The sequence below is a fragment of the Pseudopipra pipra genome, chromosome 10 (genome assembly GCF_036250125.1).
Source record: "Pseudopipra pipra isolate bDixPip1 chromosome 10, bDixPip1.hap1, whole genome shotgun sequence".
NCBI classification, from domain to species: domain Eukaryota; kingdom Metazoa; phylum Chordata; class Aves; order Passeriformes; family Pipridae; genus Pseudopipra; species Pseudopipra pipra.
Window position 1 is genome coordinate 554781 of NC_087558.1, and position 11317 is coordinate 566097.

Consider the following 11317-nt stretch of genomic DNA (forward strand, 5'->3'; position numbering starts at 1 on the left):
GTCTGTCTCCCAGCAGAGGCTGAGGTGGGATTTAGTGTTTGACAGTCAGGGACTAAGCTCAGCCTTGCCATCCTCTGTGAGCTCACAGCCCCACACAGAGCTCACAGAGGAGCAGATCCACTCTCAGAGATCAAACCCTCCAAGGATGCCCAAGCACAGGCAGGCTGGTCACAGACTCTCCAGCTCCCCTGTCACCTGTACAAAACATGGTGGAGGGGCAGGTGTATGAAGAGAATGAATTCACACTTGTGAGTGGAAGAGGAAATAAATCATTCCCAAAGCACCTGCAGCAGTCAGGGCTTCATCAGTTTCCATTGCTTAAGAGCCCTTAACTTTTTTAAGTACTACACTGGTTTAAAAACAAACCAACCAACCAACCAACAACCGCCCGAGAAACAGAGCCTGACAGTCCTTTTGGTCTTCAGTGTTTGTGGAGCTGGTGTTTGGGTTGTTCCCTGTGGGGAAATGCAGGGAACTCCTGCTGGTGTGCTCAGCCCGGCCGTTGGGCCCCCTAAGGGGCCCCAGTGCTGCCGTTACCAGTTACCCCACTGGGTTCTGCTCTGGTTCCTCATGCTGAGGTTGGCTCAGCCCCCGCTGAACCCTTCCCAGCAGCACAGCACATTTGCAGCCTGCTGTGCCAGGAGCAGTGCCCGGAGCTGCCGGCACGGCCCATGGCACCAGGCAGGGAGCACTGGGCACAGACCTCTCTGGCAACCTCTGCTGAGAACCCCAGACCGGGTGTTCCTTAGGGATAGGGCTGTCTGAAGGCAATGGAATTAGAGGTGCCAGCTCGTGTGACTGGGAGAGCCTCAGAATAACCAAGGGTTAGAAACCTGTGCTCAGAAACACAGTGAGCCGATGCAACAGCCCCAGAGCTGTAAATCTGGCACAAATGTGACCCTACGGAAAGGGCATTAAGGAGCATTCCTTGCTCCCCCGCCAGTTCTCTGAGGTGTTACTGCAGTGGGAAGGAAGAAATGCTCCATTTATTCAGCCCCACTTTATCCTTCAGTGCAACAGCAGTTGCCTGAATGGACAATATATTTAAAAGCTGGTAAATGAGAAGCCAGGGTTGGCTCTTTAAACTGGAATTTTAAATCAGCTTTAAATCAGTGCTGGGATTTTAAATCAGCTTCTGTCATGCTTAAATATGAGCTGATCTGTTGGCTTTGTCTGCATAGAAAAGCTACAACAGCTTTTTATCTCTTAATAGGGTTAATGTTTGCTAACAGTGAAATACATCACAATAAAGGGGAAGGGGAAAAAAAAGGTAGAGAAGCTGTGGCTTCCCCTCCCTGGAGGTGTTCAAGGCTAGGTTGGATGGGGCTTGGAGCAACCTGGTTTAGTAGGAGGTGTCCCTGCCTGTGGTAGGGGGTGGAATGAGATAGTTCAGGAGCATCAATCACTGTGGAGCTGGGTCATTCTGCACTAGCAGTATTTATTATATTTTCATCTTTACCAGTTTTTTCTATCTCACAATGCTGAATGAAGCAGCGAGCTTTGGAGTGGTGATGTGTTGCTGTATGAAAACTAAGTGCTCTTCTTTAGTGTTGTAATAGAATTAAATGTATTGTTTAATTGGTTTGCGAGCTGTGGGAAGTCGCTGAGCTGCGGCAGCTGCTGTGTCGGTCTCTGGGTGCAGTAGGAGAGGCTGCTCCAGGGCTGAAGGTGACTGCGTGTGAGCAGGAACGAGCCGCCAGCTCTGCCCTCCTGCAGCCCCCGGGCATCTCCCAGGGTGTGGGGTGGGGAGCAGTGCCCTCTCCCTCCGCACGCCTCCATCCGCCCCGGGCAGTTTCCCAGCGGATCCCTGTGAGGTGGAAGCGTTATTTGCAGCTCCCTTGGCGCACATCGAGCAGCCCCACCCTCCCAGTGCCCCCTGTGCTGCTCAGCCACACAGCTCCTGCCTCCGCCTTGACTCATTAATGATTAAATCCTGCTCGCACTCGGCGGGACGGCAGCGGGGCTGCACCCCTGGATCCTGGAGCCCGGCAGGGAGGCAGCACCCACAGCCCTGGCGATGGTAAGGGTCTGGTGCTGGGGAGCCTCTTCTGTTCCTCTGAGCGAGCCTTTAACTGCCTTACCTGCTTACCTTAACATTGATCCGTCAGCCTTTTCCTAACAACTGCCTAAATCGATGTATCTGTCAATACAGGAACTTGTAAATTAGTATTGATATTTGGAGTGCTCATGTCCGTGCTGTGCTTTCCAGATTTAAAACCTCACTCAGGTGTTGAGTTTCTCCTCAAGAGCGGAGCAGCCAGGGCTCGGTGGGTGCTGCAGCTGAAGGGACTGAGTGAGCACTCCGTAGCATTTCTGTCCCCTGTGGGGCACAGAGGAAGTGTAGAGACTTGCTGGAGGTAACTTTATTAAGTTTTGGGTATGCTGTGCTTTGTTCTGCCTCATGATCTACCTTTAAAATAAAATATGGTGCTTTGAGGGCAGAGACCTGTGAACAGGTTGTGGACACCAGAACACCTTTGAAAATGCTTAACCTTAGCTTGAGTTCAGTTTTGATCTATATCCCGGTTTCTAGCATTTTGTTTTCCCTGCTTTCTAATTGTTTGCTGACACTTTACTTTCAGCTTTCACTGAAAGCTGTGTCCTGCAGCTCCCTGCAGTGCAGGCTTTGCTGAGGAGGAAGCGGGGTGAGCTCTTGAGATCCTGCTCTCTTTCCTTCCCTGTCCTGAAAGGATTTTTTCAACCAATCTTTAGAAAGAAAGAAAGAAAAATTTGTCATCAGGCAAGCTCATGCATGGTGCAGCTCCTAGAAAGCTTTGGCAGAGTGCACAGGAGAGACACTCCATCCTCCGTGCCTTTCTGGTACCCAGTTACCAGCAAAACTGTGCAAAGCACACAACTAATGGTTCTGTTAATTTAATAAACACATCTCTCCTGGCTTCCTAATGAATTCCAGGTAGTGTTGTCAGTGTGTCTGCACTGCTGCTAATGAGCTCATCCTTCATAAGCCTTGACAGAGAACTTCTGCTTTGGTGATGAGTGAGGGCTCATGGGGCCGGCGTTGGGTAATGGGGGCAGATGACTTCCAGCAAGGGCACTGACAGGGCACTGACAGGGCACTGACAGGGCACTGACAGGCTGGCTTCACTTTCCTGGCCACTGGCACTGCTGTGGCTTTGGCCAAGCAGCAGCTGGCACGTCGTGGCAGGTGCCTTCAGGTGCTGCTCTTACTTCAAACTCCTCACACAGATCTTTGCTCAGGCAAGTTTTCATCTTGCTCCATAACTCTGGTCAGTGGCTGAAAGTGCAAATTCCATGTGTGAGAGACATTCTTTCAGGTCAAGTAACCCATGAAGGCTGGAATGAAACTGGAGGATGTATTCACCAATTACAGCAACAATATAAACATGGAAATGTTCTTTTATTCATTTTTTGTGGGTTTTTTTTCCTTTTAACTTTCCAGGCTCTGAATGAGACCAGTGACTGCTTGCTGACAAACAGAGTCCTAGAAAAGTATTATCTCTCTACCATGTATACCCTTGAGTTCATTTTAGGCTTCATTGGAAACACCATTGTGATGTTTGGCTATATCTTCTGCCTGAAAAAATGGAAAAGTGGCAACATCTACCTGTTCAATTTATCCCTATCAGATTTGTTATTTCTCTGTACTCTGCCAGTATTGGTGAACAGCTACTCCCATGATCAGTGGGCAAAGCAGGACATCCTGTGCCACAGCAACAGATTCCTGCTGCATGCCAACCTGTACAGCAGCATCCTCTTCCTCACTGCTGTCAGCGTTGACCGGTACATGCTCATAAAACACCCCTTCAGGGACCACGTCCTTCAGCAGAGGAGAACGGCTGTCCTGGTGTCCATTGCCATCTGGGTGGGGGTGATCCTGGAGCTGCTGCCACTGGTGCATTTCCTGGAGCCTCTGACACCTGGCAATAATTACAAGTGTCTTGATTATGCGAGCTCTGGAGACCCCGCAGAAAACCTCATCTATAGCATGTTCCTGACTGTCTTTGGGTTCCTCATCCCTCTCTTGATCATGTGCTGCTTCTACGTGAAGATGGTTCGGTTTCTTAAAAACAGGAGTGAGCAACTCAGCTCTCCCCTGACCCTCGAGAAGCCTCTCACCCTCGTGGTCCTCACCGTGGTGATCTTCTCCCTGCTCTTCACTCCCTACCACGTCATGCGCAACGTCCGCCTCGCTTCCCGAATCCCGGCCCTGAGCGTCCCCGAGTGCACGCAGGGCATCATCAGCGCCATTTACGTCATCACCAGGCCCGTTGCCTTTCTGAACAGTGCCATTAATCCTGTTTTCTATTTCCTCATGGGTGACCACTTCAGAGAGATGCTGATGGCCAAAACAAGGCAGCTCTTGCACAGGCTGACGGTCACCAGGTAGTGAGTAAGGAAGGAGAGCCCCTGGTAGTGGGAGACGGCAGGGAGGGAACTCCCTAGGGAGAACAATCAGTCATGTGCCATTTTTTTTAGATAACCTTATTTATGCTATAGAATAAGTGTGAGCTGATTGTGTTCCTGGAAATGCACCTGTTACCTTATTGTACAGGAGACCTGCTGAGCTGCCTCCAGCAGACTGGGAGAGGTGCTCACTCCCAGCAGTACAGGAGGACCCTGCTCTCGGAGCACAATACCCCCCAGCACATCAATATTGTAAACAAAAGACCATCAAGTCAGCTCTTGGAGGGAAAAACACACTGCTCTCAAATAACTGCTTTGTGAGCCATGATGTGATGCTGGGCTGGAGCGAGGGTGGGCTAAAACGAATGTGTCTTTGTACTCAGCAGGACAGCCAGGCAAGCTCACAGGGCCATTCTCAGTCACTTAGCAGAGTATGGAGCTACCTAACTTTAATGTAGTTGTCTATAAGTGCCAGCAGAATGTATGGCCTGAGGCAGAATTTGGACCTTAGAGTTCAGACTTCATTAGCAGTTCTGCTAATGAACCAGGAGCTAACAAGGAGCCAGTCCCTGCCTGACATCCCTGTGGGATCGATTGGCAGCACAGCTTATTCTCCAATGGACTGTCCCACGTTCAGATGGAAAGGGGGAAGAGATCAATGGAATAATGACCCTGTAGGAGTTTGGGCTGGAGAAGGAGCTGCCTGGAGGGAGTGGGGACAGGGTGTAGGCAGCCCCCTTCCCTGCCTGCATCCCTGCAGGAGATGAGGAGCCCCCAGCCCTGCCTGGGGACTCGCTGCTCCACAGCACAGGGAACAGGACACCCCTGGGTCCCATCCAGGTCACCCTGGGTTCAGCTCTCTCTGCTGTGTCGATCATCTTCAACTGCTTCACTGTGCCAGAGATAGCAGCCCCAGATAATAAACCCTGCATCCTGCTTAAAAAACCAGAAAAAGTCTCCTTTGTGTTGTTTCACTTTATTTGCTGATCTCTGGAGTGTCCCCGAAGCCTCACCCTCTGCCTTGTCTGTGTCACACGGTCCTGTGCCTCGGCACGGTCCCGGCACAGCGTCACCAGAGCAGGGGCTGGTTCCCAGCAGCAGTGCTGTGCCTGCCAGGGGGGTCACTCTGGGCTCTTGGCAGCAGTCCAGAAGAAACAGTTTTGCTTTTGGTTCTTTTAGCACAGAAACAGCCATGCAGAAGCTCAGGTTACTTTGCCAGTTTAGTCATCCTGCTCGAGGCTGGGTTTGCTGGAACAGGAGGCACTGCCAGCCCAACAGCATCCAGGTGTCACTGCCCTGGCCTTGCCTGGGTCCTGCTCTGCTGTCCTGCCCAACGAGTCTAGTCCAAGCCCTGAGGCAGGGGCTGGAGCCACGGGCACACTGGCTGCCACTGCCCTCTCCAGAGATGTGTCTGTACAGCACGTGGCATCCCATGCCTGGGTATCTATGGCCAGGAGGTGATTTCTCTTCATAAACAATGTGTAGTGACAGTTCTGGTGCATTAATATGCTCAATTAGTTGTTTTTCTGTGTGCACAGAGGTGAGCAGAGTCATCTGCTCCGAGTGGCTGAGTCACTAAGGATACCTGCCTGTGTACACACCACCGTGGCATGTACCACACAGCTGTTCCCCGTTGGCTGGGTACCCACAGATAATCATCTCCAAATATATGCTCCTTCTGTCAACATATACCAAAGATCCATCATCAGAAAGGTGCAAAGTCAGGCCTGGTGCCTGTGCCCCCGGGAGCCCAGCACTGCTGAGCAGAGCTCCCAGCCCTCCATCACCTGGTTCCCTGACAGAGATGCTGTTATTGCCCCAGCACCTGCATGAGTCACATCACAGCACCTTCTCTTTAGCTGGGGAGCTCCAGAGAGACCTGCTGGCCTCTGATCTCTCTCCCCCTCTGAGGCAGCCCTGCTTTGTACCTTTGGTTTAGTGGCAGTCTCTAAACTCTCCATGACCTCCATTTCCCCAAACTTACGGGTGAAATTTCTGGTCATTACACAGTTTACTGTGGCGTTGCTGGTCTTGCAATTAAAAATGTGATCAAATAGGATAAAAAACTCTATGTTGAGTTCCACATGCATGCTCCTGTCTGCTTAATTCTTCTATTCCTGAGTAGTACATGAAAGAATTTGAATTAAGAAAGCCCCAAAACACAATCTGTTTCACCTGAGCTAAGCTAAGCAGGTCTGAGCTGGGTGCAGGTGTGGGTGATGGGCTGTGGGTGCAGGTTTCCCCCTGGGCAGAGCTGTGCTTGGACTCTGGACACCGGCACAGCTGGACACGTGCTCTGGGCTTTGGTTCGGGGCCAGCCAGGATTTTTTTGGTTTCATTTTGTTTTGTCTTCCCTTATTTTGGGTGGGGACTGGAAATGCCTCCAGAACAGGAATTCAGCTGTGAGTCAGCCTGAAAATAGTCCAAGTATGTTTTAGTGGCAGTAAGTGATCTAAAAATAACTGTTCCTGGGACGAGCTGTGGGGAGGGCGAGGGGCCACGCTGCCCTCGGCTCTGCCCTCGGCTCTGCCCTCGGCTCTGCCCAGCCCAGCAGCCACTTTCCCGGGAAACACAGGGCCAGGACACTGGGCTGCTTTCAGCCATTGCTTTGGGCTCCTGACAAGTCAGTCTGAGGGAGATATGTTCTCCAGCAGATGCCTGGTTGGAGGGGATGGAGCTGCGGGAACCTGCCTTTGGAGGGAAATCGCAACGAGCGCCACACCCACTGGAAAACACATGGATCTGCTTTTTATTCATTCCAAAGCCAGGAAAACCTCAGCTCGTCCGCAGCTCGGAATGTGTAAAACGTCCTGCAGGGTTTTTCCTGACATTTAGAGGGTATTTCCAGGATTTGCCTTTGTTCCCATCCCCTCTTGCCCTGCTGCTGCCTCGGTGGTGCTGCTCTGGGGACAGGCTCCTTGTCCCCCAGCTCTCCACACTGCTCTGTGCCACAGCAGCTCCCACTCTGCATTATTTTAAAAATGATGTCTAAGATCTCTCCAGCAGAGCAGGAGTGCCCACAGGGCCGTGGGTTCAGCACTGTGCTGTGCCAGGACTGGCTGCCTGTTCAGCCCTGGACATCTGGGGTGAGCTGACACCCTCTGAGTCCCACTGGTGTGTCCGACCATGTCACTGGCACGTGGCAATTCAAAGTGTAACTGCTGATGTTGGCAGCAATGGAGACATTACTTTAGCTAACTTCTGCTTGGTTTCAATTTGGGTTCTACTTCCTAAAAATATTTAAACTCAATAGTCTTCCTGGAGCCCAAGAGGAACTTTACACTCTGGGAAGTCTCTGTGCCAGCCCAACACTCCCCTTTGGCTGTGAAGTGTTGTCACCCAAGCAGCCCCCCAAGGTCTGTGGCCAGCACCTGAGGTGGGCAGCACCACACACTTCAACAAGTGTACTTTTACATGTCTGTTCAACGCAGCTTTTGGATCAGCAGCATCAGGGTCTGAGCTGAGCACAGGAACACCTGAGGGCAGGGCATTGCAGGTGACTGATTGCAGGGCAAGGTGCCTGTTAGACTCATCTCCCTCTCAGCTTTCCATGTCTTACCATGATGTTGGCCTGCATAAAAGTGGAACATTTAACTCCTGCCTTGTCCGTTCCTGTGCTCTTGCCTCACTTCCTGACATAGTCACATAAAAATCCCAGGATGAAAGGTCTAATGAATAACCTTCCAGCTGAAATAATTGAGTAATTTGATAAATAAAGCAATCCAACAGCTTGCCTGCTGACTTCTGAAATAAACTGTGTGCTCTCAGCTGCTCCAAGGCTCAGTCTTAGCAATTCTGTGTCCTTCCCAGAGAGCTGCTCTGTTTGGTGAGTGCTGTTCAGGAACAGACACAGCCCGCCTGTTGTTGGCTTGATTCCTTCTTTCTGATGGGAAAGGTGAGGACTGAACCTGGCACAGCCCAGCTTTCCAAACCCCCTGAGGAAACCCCCCGAGGGAGCTGCTGACCTGCATCCCAGGTGGGTGATGCAGTGCTGGGCAGGGCTGAGGGGCTGGGGCAGCTGGCAGTGCTGATGAGCCAGAGGAGGGGATGGATAGCACCTGCCCCAGGAGCTCCATCAGAGAGGGTGTGAGACCCAGAGGGGCTAAACAGGAGCCGTGGTAGTTTCCTTACCTACACAAGGATCCCAATCCTGTGCTGCCTGCAGGATGTGGGTGGGAGCACCCACAGTGCTGTGCCACAGGGGCATGAGGGAGGACCCAACCCAACAGGTAAGAATGAGCTGACAGTTCTCAAATATCTTTTTTCTACCTAAATAAATTACAGCAGAAGAAATTACTGCTGAATGTGGCATTTCTTGGGAAAGCCTGTTCAGATTATTTGCTGGAGACAGAGCTCGTGTGAGCACTGTGTGGGTGTGGGGCTGTGGTGGGACAGTCAGATGGAATCAGGAGTTACTGCAGAGAAACAAAGTGACCCAGTTTGGTTTATCTGGCAGCGGAAACGTGTGTTTAGTGTTTGTGCAGCAACGTGAGGGGGAACTGGTCTGTGCTGAGGCTCTCTGTGACACGAGCAGGAGGGCTGTGAAATGTGGCACATGGAAGCAGGGTTGGCACACGGGGCCTGTGGCTTCTGTGGATGTAGCAGAGGGGCAACGTGCAAAAACCTAATCCACAGAGCTGGGTTACAGGTGAAAACACCCAGAAATATCCCCTGCAAATGGAAGTTCAAAGAGCAGATGTAAGCCAAGGCATCAGCCAGGAGCTGCACACGAGGGCTCTGCAGGGATACACGTGTCCTTGGCTGGTCTGGGAAATGGCTCGGGATGTGTGAATCATTCCAACGTGCTCTCTCCATCCTTGGAATGGTAGCTTTAGAAATCATTTGGACTTCCTCTTCTTCCTTTAAACAAACAGTCCCCAAGTCTCCTTTCCCCTGATCAGCCCATGGAGAGTCTTAAAATGAATGTAGCTTTACCTAATAGACCTTGGGCTGCTCACGTCTGCTTTGTTATGGAGCAGCTCCTGGCACTTGAGTTTGCCATTCTCCTAATGAAATACAGCTCCTGGGATGCCTGGTTGTGTTTCCCTGGCAGGTTTACTAGCGGAAATCCTTCTCCTGCAGGAGCACAATGGCTGGGGGCTCTCCAGGGCGAGCAGCAGCCAGGGAAAACAAACATGGTCCTGCTAGAGCACATTTCTACAGAGGCCTGAATCTAAAAACTTTGTATATGAGGTTCAATTACTAGAGTTTTATATCTAGCAACATATTTTTGAGTGAAGAGAAAGTACTTTATCATCCTAACATTATTTTTCTTTATGGTGTGTGGAGAAATTCTGGTTTCTCTGTACTTCAACCCAATATTTCTGCAGGGAATGGTTTAGCTATCAACTGCCCTAAGCAACACTGGCTTGTCTTAGGTTTGTGTGTATAGTTCTGTCACAGGTAAATAACCTTTTCCTGACCTGGGAGCAATTTATTTTCAGTTCCTATTTGCTTTTCAGCATTTTTATCTTATTTCCTTTTAATTAGTTGTTCTGCATTTCGGGGCAGTCGTTATGAAATGGTGGTGCTTCATGCTGCTTGTTTTGCTTCACGTAGAGAAGTGTCACAAGATGCTTTAGATGGCTTGATTTTCATAAAATCCCTTTGGGTCCAGGGTTTGGTTGTGTTTCAGGATGAGTGCTGTGACCCCCCAGGTGCCAGCCCCTGTCCTTGCCCTCCCCCAGGACCAGTGCCCTCCTTCATCCTCCTCTGGAGCAGGGAGCTGCAGCTCCTGGGCAGATGCTCTCTGCTCTGCTTTGATCTCTGTTGTTTCCTAGAGGGATTTCAGTAGTATCCTCAAAGGAGCCTGAAATGACTTTTCCTGTTCCCATCAGAGGTTAATTCAGCCTTTGTTTTCTCCTGCCTGCAACACCTTTGGGCTGAGTGTTTGCTACAACTTGGCAAGGGAAGAAATAACATCAGAACTGACCTTTCACCAAAATAAATAGAGAGGAATTAATGTTTAGTTACAATTATCCTGTTCTCATTAACAGTTCCTCTGCTCACTGTGACATACGAGGTTCCAAGGGGCTCGGTGTGACTTTTGATATATTTGTGAAAGCAGCTTTTCAGGCTCTGCTGCCTGTGTGAGGAAGAACAAGCCTGCTCACCTCCTAAAATGCTTTTCAGACTGCTCTGTGTAACACCCAGTATTGCTCTACACAAGACAAAAATAAAAATAATCAGACTGAAATGCTTCCTTTTAGCTACTTTATTCCTATTTTGAATTATATCAGAGGAATCAGCTTTTTTTCTTGAAAGCTGCTGCTTGTCATTACAGTGATTCTGTTGTACTAATATCATCAAACAGAAGTTTCTCCAACGATATTTCTTAGCATGAAGGGCTTAATTTTGATTCCTTGGGCTGCTTAAATCTTATTTTAAAGAAGGTTTCTTCTTCATGCCTGTAACAGGCAGCCTATAAATCCGTTTAATGCACTCACTGTCTGGATGTGCCACTACTTATTTATTTTTCTGTCCTGTAATAGTATCTTTAATATTTTTCCTTATATCCATTTCAAAAACAGGCAGTACATAGGACAGTACCTCTTTCCCTAAAAAAACCCCAATTAAAATATGACCTAATAACCAATTCCCAGCAATCTGATTTTTATGACGTGCAGCTATTGTCATTACTTAACTATAAAGAGAACAACTTTAAATATTGAGTTAGAGAACCCAGCTGCTGTTTAGGGAATGAGCTGATCGTTAACCTTGGCTCTGGGGGTATTGCCCTGTGCCCCAGTATGCCCTTTGCTCCAACTGGTCTGTACTGGGTGAGCACTGCTCTGATCTTCTCTCAGTGGCATGGCAGGATGTGGAAGGGCTGTGCTCTCCTGGAATACAGCCAGGGTCTGGATGAACAGGATGGATGTTTCTGTGAACAGCTGAGTTGTAGAAAAGCAGATCATGGAACTCAGTTTGTGTC

At 49.8% G+C, this 11317-nt stretch overlaps 1 protein-coding gene across 1 annotated transcript; it reads left to right on the forward strand.

Moving 5' to 3' along the window:
* The first annotated feature begins 148 nt into the window (after nucleotides 1-148).
* Nucleotides 149-6437, forward strand: SUCNR1 (succinate receptor 1). The gene is made up of 2 exons (XM_064665652.1): nucleotides 149-2020; nucleotides 3422-6437. Exons 1-2 carry the CDS (start codon nucleotides 2018-2020, stop codon nucleotides 4367-4369), a joined length of 951 nt encoding a protein of 316 aa, XP_064521722.1. The 5' UTR covers nucleotides 149-2017; the 3' UTR covers nucleotides 4370-6437.
* Nucleotides 6438-11317: the final 4880 nt, after the last annotated feature.